This window comes from Muscardinus avellanarius (genome assembly GCF_963383645.1).
Source record: "Muscardinus avellanarius genome assembly, chromosome: 11".
In the NCBI taxonomy this organism is placed as follows: domain Eukaryota; kingdom Metazoa; phylum Chordata; class Mammalia; order Rodentia; family Gliridae; genus Muscardinus; species Muscardinus avellanarius.
This window is the reverse complement of record NC_137797.1, coordinates 59,225,730-59,249,800: the sequence shown is the minus strand read 5'-3', so window position 1 is coordinate 59,249,800 and position 24,071 is coordinate 59,225,730. Positions and strand designations below refer to the sequence as shown.

Sequence of the window (24,071 nt, the reverse complement as noted above, 5' to 3'; positions counted from 1 at the left end):
GGTAAGAGTCTCAAGGACTATATTGAAAAGAAGTAGTGATAGTGGGCATCTTGTCTTGTTCCTGATTTTAGAGAAAATTCTTGCAGTTTTCCCCCATTCAATATGATGTTTGCTTTGGGTTTATTGTATATAGCCTTAATGATGTTGAAATAAGTTCCTTCTATTCCAATTTTTTCTGCAGGATTTTTAACACGAATGGGTGTTGGATTTTGACAAATGCTTTCTCGGCATTTATTGGTATGTTCTCAGTTCTATTTATGTGGTCAGTAACGTGTATTGATTTGCATATGTTGAACCAGCATTGCTGTTCTGGGATGAAACCAACATGGTCGTGGTGTACAATTCTCTTGATATGGTTTTGAATGTGTACAGCTAGTATTTTGTTTAGAATTTCTGCATCTATGTTTATCAAGGATATTTGTCTGTAACTTTCTTTTCTTGAGGTATCTTTATTTGGTTGGGGGATTAATGTGATACTGGCCTCGTAGAAGGAGTTGGGGAGAATTCCATCTCTTTTTATTTTCCAGAACAGCTTGTGAAGTACTGGGATTAGTTCTTCACTGAAGGTTCTGTAGAATTCAGCTGAAAACCTGTCAGAGCCTGGGGTTTTCTTTGATGGCAGAATTTTTATTGCTGTTTCTATTTCTTTGCTTGCTATTGGTTGGTTTAGGCTTGCTATGTCCTTTGGTTCAATTTAGGTGGGTTATACGTGCTTAGAAATCTATGGATTTCTTTCATGGTTTCCATTCTATTGGAGTATAAATTTTCATAATAGTTTCTGATAATCCTTTGAATTTCCCCACTGTCTGTGGTGATGTCTCCATTTTTATTTTTGATTTTAATGGTTTGAGTTCATTCTCTTTTTCATTTGGTTAGATAGGCCAGGAGTTTGTCAATCTTATTAATCTTTTCAAAGAACCAGCTTTTTTTGTTGTTGATTCTTTGAATTTTCTTTTGTTTTCTATTTCATTTATTTCTGCTCTGATTTAATAATTTCCTGCCTTCTGTTTGTTTTGGGACTAGACTGCTGCAATTTTTCTAAGACCTTGATATATGTCATTAGGTTGTTTATTTGGTGAATCTGTATTCTTCTTATGGGGGTACTCAATGCTATGAACTTTTTGGAAGTAAATTTTAATACACCAAATTAAACATTACTATAGTTACATAACTTAAATACTGCTCTTTTTACTCAAATTGTGTTTTTTAGAAAAGGCCAAACAGCCAAAGTTTTACCTTCTAAAGAGGATTTTCTGCAAGTTTCCAGTAACCAAAAGCAGAAATCACTTTTACAGGATAGGATATAGCAGATGCTATCATGAATGCACATTTTCTTCTTGTTTTTAAGGGCAATAGATATAAAATACTGCATGAGGTAGAGAGTCAGCCCTGTGATCATTGTGGTTATGCCTTGAGCTTCATATTCTATTATCACTATCTCAGTAAATTTGCCTTTCCAAGAGTAATAATTTACATAACTTTTTAAAATGTAAATCTTATTTGCATCTTCTCAAAATTTGCCAATTTGGTACATGCAACTACTGAACTTCTAAAAGCATGCAAAATGAAGAAATAGCAATAATAATAATATAATACAAATATTTTTCCAGTAACAAGCACAAAGTCATCCTGGCAATGATTCACCAGTATGAAGATGCTAATCTGCTAACAAGAAACAAAAAGTACTAATTTGCTAAGATAAAAACATTCACTTATCTCAATACAACAAATTTACTGTAGGGCCCTAAGTAGATTTTCTCAGAAATTCTTGTTAAAAGCATGCCTTAAATCTATTCAACAATTTAAATTAAAAACAAAAAACAGATAAACAACATATAGTAATTTTTATATTAAGTCAATAGTTTTATATTATATTCATTTTATATTATGAGCATTATGAAATTTCCTCTGCTTACTTTCAAGTTAAAGTAAGTTAGAAAGCTGAAAAAAAATTAATCTATTCCTTACCCAAGTGTAAAATTGCTTTGAAGAATGCTTAAAATCATCATGTTCCTAAAGTCTAAAATTCCTTTTTGAGGATTACATGTTGGAGGACAGCCTTGGCAATTTAGCCTCCACAAGTTAGTGAGACCTTGTTTGGCAATAAAAAATAAAATAGGGCTGAAATGTATCTCAGAGTTAGAATGTCTGTGAGTTAAATCCCCACTACCACACACACATGAAAAGTTAATTTTATGTATTATAGAGTAAGTCATCTTGCAATTCTTTCTTTCATAATTTTGTAATAAAAGTCATATATAAAGAATATAACCACTGTTTTGACTGACATTGAAAGAGAGGCTGTTTTTCCAGACAATTTGATAGAACGTAGTGCCTCAAAGGCTGTGCCCTGAGATCAGGCTCCCTGGGATCGGGGTCCATTCTGATGATCTCACTGTGGGCTCCTAGTAAAGCAGCAACACTACCAGCATCTGCATCCCAGGCTGCATGAGCTGAGAAGGAGAGATCAAGTGCTGGAGACAGGGCCAGGCACATATGTGGGCTCCATGTGAACTATGACTATTCACATACTTTACATTTTTAGGCATCTGAATGCACTGAATTCTCAGTTTTTATTCCTTATTATTTCTAAGCATATGCCACTAGTCTTCTTGGACATGAAATTTTATTCTTTCTTTTTTCATTTTATTTTATTTTATTTTTTGTGCATCATATTGAAAATGGCATATATTCAGATTGTATTCCATGCCTTCTCCCACCCCCCACTTCCCCTGGACACTCATTATTGGGAGGAGGGAAGGGGAAATTTCATTCCTTCTAACTCTTTTCTTTTTGATAAGCCAACTACCACTGGACTTGTATGGAAGATGCAGGTTTAAAAAATCAGCATGGCACATTATCTAGGCAGTAAAAAATGAATATTGTATGATCATGTCACAATGAAATGATGATCTACAAATTTCCTTTGTCTGTATTAATGGTGCCCTTAACACTGTTTTACTTTGAGTTCTATTCCATATCCCAACTTCATAAAAATCTTGGTTGTTCAATTTGTCATCTACATAAATTTGTGAAATCACTGCCAAATCTCCAGGGCATTAATGGGAATCTTATATTACATTAGCTTAATTTACAAAACAACATATTCTCTTTTCTAATATGGTCATTAAAATGTTGTTATGAGGAACTATTGAATAGCACTTATATTCCGGTGAATATGAAATCGGTCACATAAACAGTAATAGAAGAGAAAATGCATTATGGTCAGTGCAGTTAATTCATGTAAAAAGAGTTAAATTTTCACTAAAACACTCATATTATTAGAAAAACATTTATTTTTGAGCTAATGAACATTATTTAAACAACTAGAAAGCAAGGAAACATCACAATAATTCTGAGAGGAGGAAGCAGGTCTAAATGCAGTCTGTGTCCAATCTTTATAATGTAGCTGCTTAATAACATCACAAATAGACACAACTTCAAACAAGCATTTCAATAAATTTAACCTATTCAATCAAGGTAAAAGGAAAAATAGAATACCTTCATAATCTTAAGTGCTGATTTGAATGAACTTTTCCTTTCTTATAAGATAATTGCTGCTTCACTGCAAATGTATTTTTTAAATGTAGCTCTTACAAGTACATGAATTAGGCTCTTGCTTCACTTTCTGTGTACTAAAATGTGCAATTAAAACATCATTGCTCTGCAGTAGCAGGTTTTCTCATTTAAGCTAGCGAAAAGTGGCTGTTAAGTTGGCCATAACTGTACATGGATGCACTTTTCCTATTTCAAAGCACCTTACACCATGAGGTATTACAAAATGAAAGATACAGCTTTGTCTGGGACATACATGCACAAGCAAGCAAGTTGAGTAGATAGCTGGCAGGTAAAAGTGGGGTGCACAAAGCAATGGGATATGAATCACCTTCAGAAGTAGATCCATATATTTAAGAAATTAAGCCATTTTCTACTTTCGTTGTGATGGACATGACTTTTGCAGCCCTGAAAATCATATTTTCATAATATAGTGTATTTCCCTTCCCAAAGAACTTCTGACGCTGGACTTGGATGTTTAACACTGGGGCACAAAAACCCATCCGTGAAATGACCTTGGACTATTCCTTTATCTGTTCTATGAATTCTTGAAAATTTTAACAGCATTAGGCAAATAAAAAGACATTTTAAACAAAAGAGAGCATTTCTGTAGCTAAGTGATGGTATTTAGGTGTGGATCCCAGTGTAGAAGCAGGAAAATGGAGACAGTCCATGGATTTAGCATATAATCCCCCTAGACTTTTACAGAGACCTATACACCAGATATAACTGAGGAGAGGCAGCCTTATTCTGCTAGTCAAGAGACCAGGACTTTGTACCAGCATTACGACCTGCTAGCTTTAGAATACTGGGGAAGTCACTCCAAAATCTCTGAGTCTCCAGAGTTATGTCTGCCAAATGAGTCATCTGGATTCAGTGAGCTTCTTTCTAATTCCCTTCTAGCCCCCAGCTACTAAAATTTTTTTTTTCTTGAGAAGCACTGCTTCCAAATGGGTTAAAACTTTACCCTCAGCAACTAAATTTAATGATGGCGTATCCAACTCTGGATGCTTCATTTTTAAAAGGCCTATTCATCATATTAGAATGCAGAACTAGTGAGCTCTTACCACAAATGCAACATCTGTCAGTGGCTTTGAGCTTCCTGTGCTGTGCAAATGAAGATCTTGACTGGAAATGAATCTTTTGAACAGATGGACCTGCACTATTTCCTGGAACTTTGAAAGCTGTACAGTGCGCCTGCCATGAACTCTCCTACGTGACTCATGGAAGCAGATGACTGTCTCCATTGCCACTTAAGCCCATTCATTCACTCACAAACAGATCAGCTAATCGCATTAGATGAGATTCAGTGTTAGCACCTTCTGCTTTCTCTTTCTGTAGCTAATACATTCCTTTGGGATTTTACAGAATTTGTTAAGACAAGGTTTCTCTTCCCCTTCCCCTGCAACTCAAACATACATACTTCCTGATTGTTCCAGATGAAAAATTACAAAAAAACCCCTCAGAACAAAACAGAATAAGTTAACAGCAAAAGGCAACAGTATACAGATACAATATAAGCTAACTATCTTGGAAACACCCCCAAATTCCTTGGGACTAGAAAATAATTGCATTAAATACCTCTAGGAAATGTGAGTAGATTTTTAATTTTATTATTTCCACATACTAGTATACTTTACACATTTTTAGAGACAGTTGAATTTTAAACTCAAGTGTAATGCCTCTCGTTTGTAGAGGAATAATTTGATAGTGTTTATCCAGTTTTTGCAGTAAAGCTTTACTTTAAACATTAAAATCTGGTCAAGAATCACACTTCTCAAGAATTTTGGCTTCCATACATATGAGGAAAACCAGAAGTAAACTGTAAAATTGTGCTTTAAAATGAGTTTAAGATAGGTGAAGTTGGAGAGAAGAAGGGCTGAAACTAAATCCATTTCAGTAGCCTGGAGATTACAAAGAGACTGTTTTCTCTTAACATTCTAGTAGGTTTGAGTTACAGATACAAATGGCTCTTAGCAACAACCCTTCCTTGAGATACCTGTCTAGTGAAGTTTATGATCTGGAGCCTTGAGAAAGGACTTGTAACTTGAAAAAAGATGAGGCCAGATCATCAGTTTCTGAGAACATGCCAGAAACAACATATACTCTCTTTTTATCCCTATGGTCTCCCATATAATTAAGTTTAATGATTATCATTCCATTTGTGGTATGTTTTAAAATAAAATAAATAATTCCTTTTTTGTATGCTGCAAAACAATCTCTTTTCTGAAGGACAGGACAGCATAAAGAGTAATGTTTAACATATAGAATAATAGAACTTTTTCTTCTTTCCTGGCTATAATCCTCCCTGGGTTTTTATACTAATATAATTAATATTCAGTAGCTTCAAATTTCCAAAGTTGGTCAAAATATGAATCTTTAAATCCAGCTATTTTTAATTGTCTAGGTTCAGGTATGACCTAATATTCAATATGGGGCAATTCCAATATATAAAGAATGGGGAGTATTAGGGATACTAGAGGGACTCCAGATAATGGAGGGGAAACCTCAGCAAAGCTAGAAAGCAAGGGAAGTGGAGGAAAAAGGCTGAGGTTGATTAATGGAGGACCTACATTGGAATATGTGTATTACGTGTGAATGCAGCATGGTCAACATGGACACTCATTGTTGGAAAGGGCAGAAAGGGAAGTGGGGGTGGAGGATGGCACCAAGTACTGTGTGAAGGTATGCCATTGTCAAGATGATCCACATTATGATGTGAAACTATAGTTTGCCAATAAAAAATAATAATAATAATAGATAAAAAATAAAATGGACCATTAAATAAGAATTCAATTTTGATACGGTATATGCTAAATTTCAAGTAACAGGCAGGTTGTCAACAGACAGAGATCCATGAATATACACAGGTTTTCTGCTATCTATTTCCTATTCCTGGGAAACCAGTACTGCAGAGTTACAATATTAGGTTCACCAATTATAACACATCGCCTATTTGTGGACAAATTGCCAGATGTATGGGTGTCAAATCAGTACAAAGAATGATGTCTCTCCTTAGTTTTTTTACAAAAGATAATTCAATGTCTTTCCTTATTGACCATTGAGAAGTTCTTTGTCTTCTGATCCCTAAAGCTGCACCAAATTCATCACCTCCCCTTAAAATCAGGGGCACCTGGAATGGTAGAGGTAACTATAAAAAACAGTAGATGATAATTATCTCTGTTAACATGGTGTACACACCTGATACTCTATGAGAAATAAACCAAGACAGGAGCTACTTTCTGGAGATGTTTTGAACCTTTAATTCTCAAGGAAACTTCTGCCCCTTCCTTAGAATCCAACCAACACTAGGATTCACCACAATTAATACTCCAATGTGGAGCCAAAATATTTTTGAATGTGGGAAAAACATAAATTGTTATCAGAAACAGCAGAAACCTTCTCTATTTCTCTATTGAACTTGAAGGGTTTTACATGCTTGTCCAAGGAACAAATATGTACCAGGCACTGCACTGTTCCACAGATAATCACAGAAAGCAAACATGGGAGAAAGGGAGCATTTCAGCAAGCATTAAGGGACAGCAAGACACAAACTTCCTTTACCGCCAAAAAAAAGCTTATGGTAGGGAGAGATTTGTGTCTCCTTGGAGAGTTGTAAACATTTCAGAGAAACATATACCCCAAAAATGGCGACTTAAAATAAATAATCTTTATAAGAAATTGAAACAAGGATAGTAAGCATTCTCAGGATATTTTGGGAAGCATTATGCACAATCCAAAGAAAATAACTCCTTAAGATCAAGTGAGAGAAAGAACTCAGAAATCAATAGACTGTCATTTAACATAAAAGTGTAAAAGAATGATGGAAACAATATTATGTAATACTGTTCAGCTAGAATTCAAAAATTTTATACTTGTAGTCTTAACCATGCAAAAGTTTGTCAGAACAGCTATGCTTCTGGTAAGGTGTAATTTGCTGAACATGACCTTGAATCACACACATACTTTAAGGCAGTAAATGGGATTGAGTCATTTAATGGATATTTGGGTCTATACATCCATGGGCATTCACCTTTCAAGCCAACTCTGCTGTTCTCTACTCATTATCAATTCTGTGTTCCCCATTAACAGTCTGAATGTGATCATGACATTTTTCAGTTATAATTTATGATACTTCTTAGAGACTTTCAAAGTTTTCTTTATGCTCTCACTCTATTCCCCAATGTACTCCCAAAATATTAAAACATAAATTTGAATTTCAAATATTTAAATAGCAATTTAGTACTTAAGAAAATTATGAAAGCAATAATATCTACTAATATGGGGGAGTCACTGCTAATTAGATACGGATAGCAGAAAGAATTTTGGTAGTATAAATTGAAAGCAAAGTAAAAACTTGCCTACATAAATTTGACAGGTCAGGATATTAAAAACTAATTTCAGGAAAAATACTAATTATATAATAAGTTAAAAATATTTTCTAATCTTGAACATCTTTGAGTTCTTGAGCAACAACAATGACCCCTTTTCTCAATTTCACTATCCAATCAGAAAATGTTAAAAAAAAAGATTAAAACAATGATCTGGGGAAAAGTAGGACTTCTATGTTACAGTCATATTGAGTCTAGTTGATTTTATCCAGATATATTAGAGCCAAGGCAACCATGACATGGATCAGTGTCATGTTTTACAGGGGACAAAGGTGGCTAAAGACAAAGAATGAAACTCAAGAAAATTCAGAAGAGCATCCTAACCCTTCAACAAAGCAAGAAGAAAAAGGATAAATGTAACACTTATATCCAATGTTTTATTTTCTTTACATTGTTCGAAAGCATGGAAAGTCCTCTGGGAAAAATTATTCCTATTGAATATTTTTAAAATAGCAATTTTTTTTCTTATGTGCTTTTGGTGGTACTGGGGTTCCTGGAAACCCTTCTATGTATCTCTGGACTACACTCCCAGACCTATTTATATATATATATATATATATATATATATATATATATATATATATATATTTGTTTGTTTTGTGTTTTTTTTTTGAAACAGGGTCTCTTAAGCCAGCATGGCTGGCTTTGAACCTGAGTGATCCTCCTGTCTCCACCCCCCCAAGAGTGGGGATTGCAAGTGTGCGCCACCACGCCTGGCCTCTAGTTACTCTATTAATCAAAACATTTGTTCCATCTGATTTGTGCAATTACAATAAGTTCCTAATTTGTTTCCTTGACTTTCCCCTTGCAGCTCCTCTTCCTCTTTGCCACTGTCATACCCCCCTCCAAATAAACTACAGCAGTATCTTATCAGAAAAAAATCTAAATCCCTGCTTATGATTTATAAAATCTTTCATGATTAGACCCAAACCCACCCAGCTTCATCTCCCTTCTTCCCAAAGCCTCCACAGAAAAATGTAGACTAACTCCAGTTATGCCTCATGATCTAATACTCCTAGGATTCCACATGCTCATTCATGTCTCCTTATCTTTGTGTACATTTAACTTTGCCTGAACTACACTTGTATCATACTTCAGAAGAGATATTGTCCTTCCATTTTTTTCCATTGAATTTGTGGATCACTTTTGGAAGTATGGCCATTTTGATGATATTTATCCTGCCTATTCATGAATATGGAAGATCTTTCCATCTTCTAAGATATTCTTTGATTTATATTCCAGTAACCACTATGTCCATACTTGTATTTTAAGACATATTTTGTCATATGGTTACTTACAAACCTGTTTGCTTCTCTCACTAAACTACGAGGTACTATAAAAAATATAAGCATACATTTTGTTCCCTCAGTACTAAACAGCACTTCAGGCACATGAATGATGCCTGATGAAAGATCAAAATGATGGACTGCTCAATGGTTAGGTAGATAGATGGGTGAATGAATGAATTAATTAATTAATTAATAGAAGGGAGAAAATGATAAGTAATATCAGAAGTAAAAAACTACAACTACTATTTGGAGTTCCCATAAACAGCAAGGGGAATGATTAGGTGACCTGAAAGGTCAGTTCCTTCATTTTTAATTTTTCTAGGATTAGTCCCAGGGCTCTGTAGTTTCAGAATTTGTAATTAAAAATATGGATGGGCCCTGACATTCAGCTTTACATTTGTACCTCAGATATTTAAATTTATTCTCACTTGGAAAAAGTCTGATTTTTTAAACAAAATTAATTCATGAAAATAATAATGCGAAAGAATAATAGCAATCTGTGATGCTTTAATTGGTATTAGACTAACCACTAGAGAGGTGGAAAATATCCAAATGGATACATCAAGGTTGATGTTGGCATATTCATTGCAGTTAATATTTCAGATAGAAATTATCCTATTTTAAAGTATCTTTCTCTTGAGTAATTTCCATACAGCTGCTTAACGCTGTCAGAAAATTTTTCTCATGAAATGTTTTGTGGTGACAATTATTCTACACCTACAAATTACATGCATACTTGACATCAGATATGGTGGTGCAATTGAAATAGCATCAAACTTCCTACAGTGAAACACAGTAAACAAATACCAAAATGATTGATCCATCACTACTCCCCAAAAATAATGTGCCGGTAATCACACACACACACACACACACACACACACACACACACAATACAATATTATATTTATGTTTCAGGATGTCTGACTCCTCCCCCCCCCCCCCCGTCCACCTAACCAATCTAGACATTGGTATTTTCAAAGCAAAAGATAAGTTGATTTGAGCCTAGCAAAAGTGTTACAGATTTTCTGCTCTAGACTAGAATGTTAAAGAAAACTGGTCATTCTGTTTCTCAAAGACACCTGAAACCTCATCATCATACTTTTGTTTCCATTTCTCAGATCATAGTTGCTGGAGTTATTGGACAACTTAGTCCATATCCATTTTTTCTTACAAAATGGTCAGTATTTTTCTGCTAGAAGTCCACATTTACTTTTTACTGATAGTATTATTATCATTTTCTGTTGCTGATTACTATTCTCCTCCAATTACAGTGGAGCAAATAGAAGCTCAGCAAATTTAAGTGAAACTTTTCAAAGATGCCTGAATATAGTAAGCAATAACCTAGGAAGTGTGGTTCCTCTTTCAGGGGCTTCAACTCCAGTGAAAAAGGTCCTGAGTTTGAGACTTTTCCACTCATTCATTTGACTAATATTTATGGAGCATATATTAAGTGGTAGCACTGTCCTAGGTATGAAAAGAAAAATCACCATCAACCAGATGAATGGATTACAAAACTATGGGATATGTACACAACAGAATTTTACTCAGCCATAAAGAAGAACAATATTATGTCATTTATAGGGAAGTGGATGGAACTAGAGAACACTCTGCCAAGTGAGATTAGTCAGTCACAAAAATAAGAAATCCAATGTTCTCCCTAATATGCAGAAGCTAGGGAGAAAAAGTGTCATAGAGGAACTCTAGAACAAGGAAGAGAAACCATAGATGAGGAAATAAAGAGGCCTAACTGTGGGTGATGGCAGGAAGAAAGAGGGAAACTCCCTAATGTACACGCTGTTCATTCACAAACATATCAATGTCAATCACTAAGCCAAAAATGAGAAGGAGGGAGGAGGGAGGGAACTGGATAAGCTAAAGTGACGTGTGCATATATGCCTTTAACATCTTGTACTCCATTAAGATGTACGACTACAATGCACCAATAAAAAAATAGAAAGAAAGAAAAGAAAAATCAGCCAGGCATGGTGGCGTACTCTTGTAATCCAGGCATTTGGGAGGCTGAGACAGGAGAATCATGGTTCGTGAACAGCCTCAGCAACTTAGTGAGGCCCTTTTCAACTCAGTGAGATCCTGCTTCAAAATAAATAATAAAAAATAGGGCTGGGGGTGTAGCTCTGAGGTAGAATGCCCCTGGGTTCCATCCTCAGTACTGGAAAAAAAGAAAAAGAAAAGAAAAGAAAGAAAGAAAGAAAAATCACTTCCCTTGTAGAACTATCTAGTATCTAGAGGTAGAGAGGTAGACAAAGAGCATATCTTTGGTAAAAAAGAAAATAAAAAACAAGTTATTTTAAACTATGCCAAAAGGAAAATAAAATTGAGAGGAGAAGGACGTTTGAAACAGAAATGTATGTTAGCTGGCGCAGACAGGGAAGATTTGCTGAGAACGCAAGATTTCAGTAAAAGCCTGCAGAGATAAAAGAATCAGTCGAGCTGAGAGCTGAGGAAAGACATTTCAAGCAGAGGGGGAAGCACATGCAGGAGACCTGCTAGAAGAAAAGTAAGGAGTGTGAGAGGGGGAGGGGACAAAGTGAAGAGGCATGAGCTCACAGGTGTTCACTCTTCTCTTTGATTACTCAACAAATGTGATTATGCTTCTATGTTGTCTACTGAGCATAAACAGGTAGCAAAAGCATATAAATCCCTTGCTCTTATGGAGTCAAGGGAAAAGGAGTTGCACTGAAGTTACCAATAACACATAGGGCTTCGTACACTCCTCCCTATGAAAACATCATTTCTGGAAGATGAAACTGGATGGAGCTTGGATGGATATGAGAGACACAAGCCTCTCTTTATATGAGCCTGGAAACCTCTATTATTTCTGTTCAGATGGTGATGGTTTTGACCTGTAAAGGAGAGAGGGTGGTGAGCAAATAAAATATGGTTGTGGGTGTATGTGCCTGCACACATACATATGCATTATAAGTTTTGCCTAGTAAATGTCTTACAGTAACTGATAGAAAACAATTCCTGAATGCATGACTTATATTTACTTAAATCTAGCTAGATTGAACCTTTTCCTCTTGTAGCAAACCAATATATAACAAGAAGAGTTTTAAATCTTTTCTTCTAAAACCTTACAGCATTTGTTTATCCAATATACAAGAAAGGCTTTGAAAGAATGCTCCAAACTGTTCAGTTGTTCTTTGGTTAAAGAGATTCTAAAAAAAAGTGTGAGTATAGTCATGATAACAAAATACCAAAAACATTTGGTATTTTTATTTTTAGGTGATCCTGAAATGAAGAGGTAGAAAATAATCTAAACTAGTAGCTGAGGCAGAGGGCAAGGGATATTTTAGGCCCAACCCCATCTGTGAAAAATTGGTTTGATATGTGTAGCAGAGAAAAAGACAAAAAGTATTTGGCCCACTTAGACTTTTCACACTCAAACATTTATTCCCATAACTTGGAGGATGGACTATCTCGGTTTGATCTGAATTCTAATGTTTGCATTCTATGTAACTGTAAGCCACCACTTCATTCCCCAGCCTTCTTATCTGTAAAGTGAGGTTAACACTTAAGCCCACCTTATGGGTGACTTTGAAGGTTAAATGAGCCAATATGTACACATTGCTTAGAATAATGTATGGCCATAGTGAGAATTTAGTATGCATTATTTTTACTAATACATGAAAAGGAAAGTGGGATGTGAGCACTAAAGTCACCAGAAAGTCACTTATCATGTGGTTTCTTCTGAGAAAGTCAGCCTTCTATCATTATGAAAGGCCACCTTTAGCAGCAATTTTTGCCACAAGCTTATTTTGGTATTGATATCATTAAATCCACTTTCCTTGGATTAGCATTTACATATGTAGTTTTTTCATCATTTTTATTTCTATTTTTCCTTATTCTTAATTTTAATTATGACTCTGTTAAAATAGTATATATTTGCTGGACTCAGTAGTGCACACTTGTAATCCTAGTATTTGAGAGGCTAAGAAGGGAAGATTGTAGCTTCATGGTCAGCCTCAGAAATTTAGTGAGGCCCTCTGCAACTTAGTGAGATCCTGTTTCAAAATAAGGAATAATAAGAAAAGAAAAAGGGAGGGAGTCTAGCTTAGAGGTAGAACGCCCCTAGGTTCAATTCCCAGTAACACACAAATACACACTAATAGTATAAATTTGTGGTCTAGATGGACAATCTTTCTTTGTAATTGGCTCACTAATCCCATTTGCACTTTAATTACTGATATTTTGGAGTTGCAATCTACCATCTTTTGAAGGCCTTCTGGTATTTCCACTTGTTTTAGCTTCCTTTTTCTCTCCTCTTTTGTCTTCTTTTACATTGTTTTCATTAGTCTATAATTTTTCCAGTTGTATCATAAGTAACACAATCTTTCACAATTCTTTTCATGGTTAGCTTAATGCTATGATTCTATAGCTTAACTGCTCATTATTGTGTATTATTTTTTGTTTTATTCATGTTGTCTTGTTTACTTGTCTGATTATTTTTATTGTATGCTTGATATCATATTGGAAAAGTTGTGGAGCTTTTGTGAGACTGGGACTATAATCTTCCTCCAGAAGGAAATTACATTTTCTTTGGCCAAGTGTATCCTAACAATTTGAGTTCACCTTCCTACAATTTCAGGTAATAAAATGATTCACGTTGAGCCCTGTGAGTGCTGTTCTACTCCTGACTCCGTCTAATCTCAGGGTGTAGGACCTTGGGTTTCAAATCAGAAATATTATGAAAAGTCCCCTGGGATCAACAAGTCTACAGATTCACTTTTAGTCTTTCTGTCAGCCACTCCCTTTAACACTGAAATTTGCCTTTATGCCTTAATCTGGACTAAACTCCTTTGGTCTTTATCTTGTCTTAGATTCTGGACCAAAAACTACTTTCTTGTTGACTTTTCAATGCCTCAATGCACATCATTTATAATTTATTTGGTTCTTTTGGGGGAGCAGATAAAGGGTAGTTTGAAGATTTTATCAACTACATTACTAAAAGAGAATGTTAAGGTATGTGGGACTGATTTCACTGATAAACTTAATGTTAACAAGTCATCCACAAAATTATGTAGTATTTGAAATTTATTTTTGGCCCTCTCCTCCCTGTATAATACCTCTGCATTACAATCATGTTTGGAGTGAGTTTAAACCTGCTTCCATCTAATGTTCAAAACAGAAGTTAACTGATAGTTACTTATATGTGAGGTAACTATATGTTCCAGTCTGCCTGGGATAGTCCTGATATATACCTATTTTCCAGAAATCCTTTTATGTTTATTCAGGAAATATGTTCTGCTATGGAGAATGAATTATGTCATTACCCACACAGAGTAATTATACTTATCATGGATATTTGAAACTTTTAAAATAACTCCTGAATGTTGACGTTTCCAAGCTATGGATAAATGACTCTAATGTAAGAACTTTAGCCATTGTGATCATCAAAAAAGGAGCATTCCTTAAAGCATAAAACATTTTTGAAACCCATTAAATCACATCAAGTTGCTAATAAATGTTTAAGGTTGGCATTGAAGAAAGGCTCCCAGATATTGCGCTGCACTAACTTCTTCAACTTTTCCATCATAAATATGAGACATGGCGATTGTAATGTGAAAGATTAACTATCATATTATCAGTTAGTATTGTGGTCCAGGGTCTTGCACTGTTAAGAATCACATTAAAGTGATAGCACATACTATTACCTTTGAGATAAAAAATTTGTTATAACGTGGAGGTCAAGTAGCTTTTTGCAAAATCTGTATCTTTTTCAAGTCACTCTGATAGTAGAATTTTGCATTATCCAATGTCCTTCTGAGTTTGACTAGTTTTTCTATTGTAAATTACTAAACTAATTAATCCTAAAATTATAAAATAATGTATATGTATTTCAACTTCCCATAAGCTTCTTTTCTTTCTTTACCATGATTAAATAAAAGTTGACTAAGATATATTATGTCCTATACTTACCCTACCAAATGTCCATTTACTGGTAAAAATCATGATGAAGAGAACAATTTTGGATACAGATTTTCAAAGCATTAGGCAAGCAATAAATGTAATAATTAAGAACATAAAATTAAGAATATCATCTAGTTGTGGGGTTATCCTGACTTGACTATTTATCAATCAATGACCCTATTTTTAACTATGTGGCCTTGTTTTTGTGTACTACTAAAACCCCCTCGGTTTCCTTTCCTATAAATGGTTATACTCTATTTTATCACTTTGCTGGAAAGAAGAAATCGAATCATGCCTGAAGTAAGAATACAATAAACGGTAACTCAAACACTTTCAAACTATTCTTTAAATAAATATTTTCAAAAGAATAAATTTATCTATTTAAAATTATCCTCATTATTCCATTGCTATTAAAAGTATAAGATCTAATTATATAATAATAACTAAGCATAAATGTACTCTGGCTTTTCAATACTATGATTGTCCTTTATAAAGCTATGTATTTCCTGTACAAATCATAGGATCAGCCCTGCATTATTTTCAAATGTCATACTAGAGAGTCAAGGTAAATTATAAAGAAGGTATATTACACACATAATGTCTAACTTTTAATCTCCTAAGGACAAAAACTCACATAATGAAACACATTTTGGTTGAAATGTACTGAGGCTTAAAAAATCATTTAGGTTTTATTTGTTATTCTATAAATAGGAGTTATTGGCCCCTGCTAATTGCTGAACATCTACAAAAACTTTCTGCATCAGTTTCTACTTGGTGTTTTTGTGATTTAGTAAGCACATTAATGTTGTATTAGTAATAGCAAAATGGGCAAGGGTGGCGCAGCATTCAATAATACAATCCTTTACTGCTTCAAGCAGCACTCTAGGGCAACCCCATCATAAACTGCTACAGGCAAACAGCTATAAAAAATTAAGATTAAAATAAAAAGCAACCCTCCCCCCAAGCTTAACACATAGATATAGAATAACACCCCTCTTTCTACAGTTAACAAAACCTTTTAATCATAAAGAGATATTTTTCATGGGGCTTTGAATTGTTTTTAGAAATAGTTGAATGAAGGACAATAATTATAGTAGTCAGAAAACAAACAAAACTACTTACGTCATTTTGTATAAATAAATATGTGGCTAAACAGCCCAATATATATGTGGCTGAACAGCAATGTCTGGTGGCTATAAAGAATTTAATGTTTATGCTCTTGCAACACATACCAGGGAAGAGCACCTCTAAAGCTGGATAGTACAACAGTGCCTACCTGCACTATCTATGGAACTAAAAAGGCTCAAAGTTTGTGGTCATTATGAGCACTAGACTTTACTTAGCTCCATGGTTTCTTTCTAAAATGGATTTTGGGAGCTATTCCAAAAGGAAATAGGTGCAGATAGAGCAATTTCCAGTGAATCTTTAAAGCCCATGATTAGATATGAATGGAGGTAGTAAAATCTTCTTCAGAAATCTTCACGTTAGTGTTATTTAACAAGACTGACAACTGTGGAATAATAATGTTCATGTTTGAATTATGAGGAAACTGGCCAATTTTATTAACCTATTAACAACTTGCTTGATTTATGCATTTTACCCTACATCAAACTTAACATTTGGCCAGAAACTATTGTGCTTTACAATGTCAAATGCTTTAATACACACAAGGAACCTAAGTGATGGGTTTATTTATTTCTCCATATCACAAAAGTTTTGAAGAGCATAGATGTAAACTCATTTTCCCAGAGCCAACACTAAATAAACTGTTGTGATAGTCAGAATGTGAAGCCAAGTCATCAGACAAAAACTGGATTCTTAATCATTATACCATCCTTGAAGCTTTTCTCAGAAGAACATACCAGCCATCTCTAACTGAGACAAATGGGATTCCTCAAAGAGATAGATAGGTAGGTAGGCAAGTATTAGCACCTGGAAGTGTGACCACTGTGAATTTCTAAAGCAAAGCCAATAGAATTCTTGAGGCAATTCTGAAGTCTTCAGCCATTTAGACAATTTTTTTTTACATGACAAAGTTTTATCAAGTCAACATGATTTTGACTTTCTTTTCAAGGAATAAGATTTCCTTATTTACACATAAAGTTAAATAGGCAGGAAGTTTCAGAATGCATTTATTTCTATAATTTTTCACACTGTTATATGTGGCATGAGAAAAATAAGATATTTTATTTGTTATAATCATGTAATATGCTTTTATATTATAAAATGTACCATTTTAGTCATTGATAATTTAGGATGGAAATTTTTCAAAAAAATTTTTATATGTCTTCTTAAAGACTGACCTTCTCAAAGTAATCTGTCATCTCACAGGAACAATAGATAGTATATGACCAAAGTTCTAAGTGATAAAAAAGAACACATTAAAAAGTCCACTGTAAGCTGGGTGTGGTAGCACACACTTGTAATCCCAGTACTTGAGAGGCCAGTCTCAGCAACTTAGTGAGGCCCTCTGCAACTTAGTGGACCCTGTTTAATAATAAAGAATAAAAAATAAAGCTGGGGGTGTAGCTCAGAGGTAGAATGCTCCAGAGTTCCATCCCCAGTACCACAATAAAAATGAAAAAATGAAAAAAAACAGAAAGTCCAGTGTCCACACCTATTAAAGTGGCAAAGCCCAGAGCATAGACACTAGCATTGGCAAGGATGTAAAACAGTAAGAATTTTAATTCATTGCCAGTGGGAAGTAAAAATGTACAGCTTCTACAGCAAGCAGTTTGGCAATGTCTTATAAAATTAAACTTACTCTTTCCATACAATTTAGTTGTGCTTCTTGGTATATAACACCCCCCACCTCATTTAACACTTAAAAACTCACAGACACCTGTGCATGGATACTAAAGGCAGCTTTATTACTTATAATTGACTAAATTATAAATTGCCAAGCAACCACCAGGTCTTTTAGTAGTTAATGGATAAATAAAATGTAGTATAGCCAGAAAATGGACTATTTTTCAGGCTAAAAGAAATGAGTGATTAAGTCATTAAAAGATATGCAGGAAGCCTAAATGCATATTACTAAGTCAAGGAAACCAATCCAAAAGGCTACATCTGGGGGAAAAAAAGACAAAAGAAAAAAAGGGCTACATCATGTATGGTTCCAACTATATAACATTCTTAAAAATACAAAACTATGGACATATAAAAATATTAGTGGTTGGCAGGTGTTAGGGGATGGAGTGAATAGGCAAAGTACAAAAACATTTAGGGCATTAAAAGTTGTCTTCCATAATATTATAATAATGGATACATGTTATTACACATTCGTCTAAGCCCATAGAATGTAAAAAACAAGAACTCCATTTATATAATTTTTCTGGATACATCCCTGATATTATTAACCAAAAATTAGGCTGATGGTTGCTTCAGGGATGATCATATAATTATTAGTACAAAATATTCCAGATGGGGTCTTTCTTTCTCCCATGGCAACCAATATACCTGATTATGTTTGCCTTTCAGTCATTCTTGGTTCTGTGTAAAAAGGATTCAGTATGTACACACCAAGTTACCTATGATATAAACATAGCTTGAGTGAAACAAAAACTTGGGTGTTTTAAACTACTGAGATTTGAAGACTTTTTTGTTTTTATTGGTTTTGTTTTTCTTATTTAGCCTAATTTGACTATGGCTAATACAGAATTAATCCCATCAAATCACAAGTAAGAACTTCTACTGGGCAAGGACTGTATCTTGCTTACATATTTATCTCTAAAGCTTAATACAGACTTGACAAATAGTAGGTATTCAAAATATATTTAACAAGTGAAAGAATATCTATTTAACATCTATCAGAACAGTATCAAATGAAAACACAACATCAAAAATCCTAGAAAAAACAGTGCCCAAACCTGTTTGGAAAATTCTAGAATTCACTGAAATTTCAAAGCAAAAGAACTAATTTAAAACCATTCAAAGGGTGTTATTATGTGAGTGCATATAATGGAATCACTGGAGTACAATTATAAATACATTTTTTACAAATTTTCCTCTAAGCAAAAATAACAGTTGGCAGTTGTATGTCCAATATGGTTTGTATGGATTTCCCCACCCTACCCCCACAATAAAAGCTTGTGCGTTCTGTAGCAAGGTTCTGAGGTGGAGCAAGGCTGGAGAAGGTGGGTTGCTGGGGAAGAGCTTGAGGAGTATATCTGTCCCTGGCCCTCTCCTTCTGCTTTCTCTGCTTTTTGGCTGCTATGAGTGGAGCAGCTTTCCTCTGCCACACCTTCACCATGAGGTTTCTGCCTTGAAGACAACTGTCCATATGCTGAACTTTTGAAACTGTGAGCCAAATAAACCTTTAATCCTTCAAATTTTCTTGTCAAATTCCAAGTAAAAAATGTTACTTAATTCACTTACAGTGCATTTATAGTCCTCAAAGATTTTCATTTACTTTAATATTGACACATGGGTATAACCCTGCATACTTGTGATTTATATAGAGAACAATTTCAGTCAGCATTCAAACTACTGTAATCCAAAATACCTGACCACCACAAAATTGAGAGGAAGGAAAATTTATTTACTCATAATTCTGGATATTTCAGGGGTTCAGTCCATTTAGGCTGATTATATCTGTGAAACTGAGAACATTAACAACAGAAAGGAGAGAGAGAGAGAGAGAGAGAGAGAGAGAGAGAGAGAGAGAGAGAGAGAGAGAGAGAGAATACACAAGCAAAGGTGGGAGAAACCATATATAATCTCCAAGGGCACAACCCCCAGCGACCCATCCTCAGAAATCAAGCAGTGTTTCCAACATGGTTGCCTACCATGAGGTATGGGAGCATTCTAAATCAAAACCATAAAAAATACCTTATCTATCATCTACCAAAGAGTTTTTTTCTTGTTTTCATCTTAGTGCAAAAAGTACTTCCTAATGAATGGATATAATATGTGGATCTTGAATGACAGTATTATTTACTCCTTGAAAGTGGTCAAGTCCTAAAAGAATACCTACTAAAAATTTCTACCACCCTTTTTATCTAGATTCTAACTGTAGAAATATCTTAACTTCTCTTGGGGTTCTAGGCCTTTGACTCTTTTGATTGTATATGGAAGATTATTTGAAGAGATACACAAGACCTATATTGAACATTCGCAACTTGTCTACAATTATGTAAGTTTTAACATTTGAAGAACACATGATGGTAATGTTAATATTAGTTGAAACCTTCTAAGGAAATGTGAGAAATATATTTATCCTATAATGGTTAATTGATACACTATTTACCTTTTGTTCTCTTGGGCCTTCACTTGATTGGACGAAGCACACTCATAATAGGAGGGATAATCAGCTTTACTCAAAGTCTATCAATTTAAATAAATCTCTTCCAAAAATCACTCTCACAGAAAAATCTAGAATACTCTTTGGTCACTGTGGTCCAGCCTAAATGACACATAAAATTAACCATTTTATTTGACTGTTGAACTTTTTAAAGTTACAACTCGTATACTTTATTTCCTTATGAATAAATAAGATCTTTGAATGACCAAGTAACTACAATACTTCTGAAGCTTTTTTATAATGGATTTTGAAAGAGATACTCCTTCATTGTATCCAGTTGTCTATTAAAATCTGTAAAGTGAGAGTTTGCCACCTGTATTTAAACAGGGATTAGTATACTACATGGTTTTGGCTTATGGAACTCTCATTTTTACTACATTAAAAAGGTGCCCTGAAAAATCAAGTAGCCCTATGATAAATCAAAAGATCTATAAAATCATAGAAACATGAAGAAAAATAAAATGTCCGTAAACACCCATGGGGTTGGGGATGACACACATCTAAACTGTGACTAACCACAGGATCTCAGCACAAATATATCAGCTCCTCAGCAAATTTCACTAAGTGGTACTCTGGAGGAGCCATACTTACATAGTTATTCATTATGAAGATGAGTTTGGTATACATTTGTATGGTAAGACTGAAAGAACAGTACTGAAAAAATAAAAGGATGGCATTAGGTTTATAGCATTGCAAAGCAACTTCCAGTGAACATTCTGGAAGAGAATAGAGAACTGAAAACTATCTGTTGCATCTTGATAATATGTCATTCTCCCAGGAATTTCACTAACCTCACAAACAATGAACCTTTTAGTGAGACATTGACACAACTAAAAATAATTCTATCACAATCTGTAGAATTTTTTAGTCCAGTAATATGAGCACTTTTATTTCATATTATGAATATTTTTCTTTACATTTGGTATTATAATGGTGTGGTAGCATTTCATTGAACAATTTTCTTAGAAACTTTCATAGGTGAAACTACATAGGTGAAATATGAACTTGTCAAAAGTTACCATTCACATCTTTTATCATGAACTTTGTTCATAAGGGAATTCCCTTTAAAATCATCTAATAAATGCTCAAAGCTATAATCTGTAGGTAGATGGCTCACATCTGCCTTATACATGCAGGGTTGTTCTCAAGTTGATTTCATTTATGGAATTTAATCTCAAACAATGCTTGAACTGTCTTGTCAGACATTTAGTAATCTCTCAAGTCAATCATATGTTGTAATTGAAGTTGGGAGTTGAGATTTCTAATCATGATACCAGCTTAGATTCCTCTGGCAGCCAAAGTGTCTTTTGGGACTACTGAATTCTATTTCTTTCAAGATAGAAAAAAAATTCTCAGTGTATGAATCCTAGAAACAGCCTAACCAAATCAACTCTCCCCCAAATTATTCAAAGAGTTCTTTCAGGAATAGTATATTTTTAAAGAAAAGGTTTAAAGCAGAGATTGCATTCAATTATTTGCAAGCATCCTTTGAAAATGAATGTGTAGTGCCTGGTATTACTTCTCCCTCTTCCTTTCTCTCCTTTCCTCATTCTTAATCCTTGCCTCCCATTTTTTTATTTAACAGGACAAAGGGAAATCAGGAGATGCAAGGTAAGGGGAAAAAATGTTTGCCACCAGAAAAGAATAAGCAATAAAATGTAAAGTCAAAATAGCCAACAGTAAGCAGAACCTCAACCAAACAACCCTTTATTGATTTTAGGCTAATCTCACTATAAATCACAGGAGTCAACAGTACTACTTAAAGGAGCAAAACACCATAGCGGTGAACTACAGAAATAAAAGCCATATCAACAGACAAATAATCCTCATCCTTAATAATCTCAATATAAAATATTATTATAAATTCAATTCTCTGGCTTAGCGCAAACTATACAGTTTTTGTTTCTTTGTTTTAATTTGGCAACTTCAGTTTTATATATTAAATCACATTTCAACTAGAATGGCTGAGTTTGCTGTAAATAATATTCATTGCTTCAAAATTTCTTAAGCACTTTATAAGTTTAAAATGTTACAACTATGTGCTGTATTAAAATTTTGCAATATACAAGCCGGGCGTGGTGGCGCACGCTTGTAATCCCCATGCTTGGGAGGCAGAGACAGGAGGATAGTGCAGGTTCGAAGCCAGCAGCGCGCGCTGTCTTAGGAGACCCTGTTTCCAAATAAAAATGTAAAAATAGGTCTGTGAGTGTAGCCCGGAGGTAGAAGGGCTTCCAGGAACCCCAGTACCACCAAACAAATAACAAAATAAAAAATAAATTTTAAAAAATGTTGCAATATATTTTTTGCTGATGAGAATTTTAAATTACTTTTATTAAAGTTATTACTGTGGCTCCAATTTTTATGTTTTTATACACTTTCCTTTTTTATCTCTTTCCTTTTTCTCTGCTCTTCCTCTTCCTTCTTTTCTCTCTCACACACATACACACACGTGCACACATACACACACACACACACACATTTTGTAGAGAATTTTAAAATGGTTTGAAAATGTAATTCAGAAAGTAATTAGTTTCATTATTAGACTTTCTCTTTGAATAGTTCATGAATAGTTCATGAATAGGAAGGTATTCTAGTTAAATTTTTGGTTCTTTTATGATAGTATAATATTGAATGTAAAGGCTAAAAGCAATTCAGCTTAATATTGACATCACAGGACATAAATTTGATTGTGTTTATATACTATATACCATGGAGACAAATCATTGAATAAGTTACCCTTTATTGGCATCACAAGTCAAGAATATTTTTGACTTGTAGGAGAACTGTGGGCCTTGGCATATTAAATTGCCAGTGTGTCACCATGGCACCTATACAGACCTCTATCCTACCACTTCTGTGCATTACAATGACTTTCTGACTTTCTGTTTAATTGACTGTGAACTCTTGGACAGCAGAGTCATAATTTTTTAAACTCTAAATCTCTAAATTCTAGCACAATGTCTGCACATAACCACAGACAAGATACTAGATTTATCTTTACATAGTTAATTAGTGAACAGACAAGCTTTCATTAAATACAATGTATTAACTCTTCTATAGAGAAAAATATTTATCCTAAATTTTAAAGTGCATTCCATCTAAATGGGTGTATATTCTCTAGTGTTTACAATGTCTTAACAATGATATCATCCAAATAGGAGATACATAATATTATAATAGGGCAAATAATTTTCATCTAATGGACAATTAATTTTGAGTATTCATTGCCAATCACTCATTCAGAAAGAGAATTAAAGCCCACATAATGTGTCAGTAGGTCCCATATTCTGCTTTGTCAATTTACAACTTCCTAGATTGTTTTCTTCTATGTTCTAGATTCTTATCTCCCTTGGTTTTCCTTCTATCATTCTGTCTGCACTTCATGTTTCTTACCAAGCACCTTCTTCCAATTACCTGCTAAAATGTCTTTAATGTTCTCCACATTCTACATTAGGGAAATCTTTCTTGATTATTTCTGTGCCATCCAGGAAATCATGATTCCTAGATCTCTAGCTTGATATCTAGGACTGTATATCAAAATGTATCTCCATTACATAGAGCTCTTCATCAATTACTATCACCAAGTAAGTCAAGTCATAA

The 24,071-nt window shown here is 34.3% G+C and overlaps 1 protein-coding gene across 1 annotated transcript in view; it reads right to left on the bottom strand.

Annotated features, from left to right (window-relative positions):
- TAFA2 (TAFA chemokine like family member 2) overlaps window positions 1–24,071 on the bottom strand; it is a gene marked incomplete at both ends in the record, with an annotated part of 147,688 nt that overhangs the window by 6,313 nt on the left and 117,304 nt on the right. Inside the window, 2 exons of the mRNA XM_080704837.1 lie at window positions 19,244–19,428; window positions 20,418–20,494. Of these exons, the coding sequence (XP_080560963.1) occupies window positions 19,244–19,428; window positions 20,418–20,494 (262 nt within the window). The remainder of the gene's footprint in view (window positions 1–19,243; window positions 19,429–20,417; window positions 20,495–24,071) is intronic.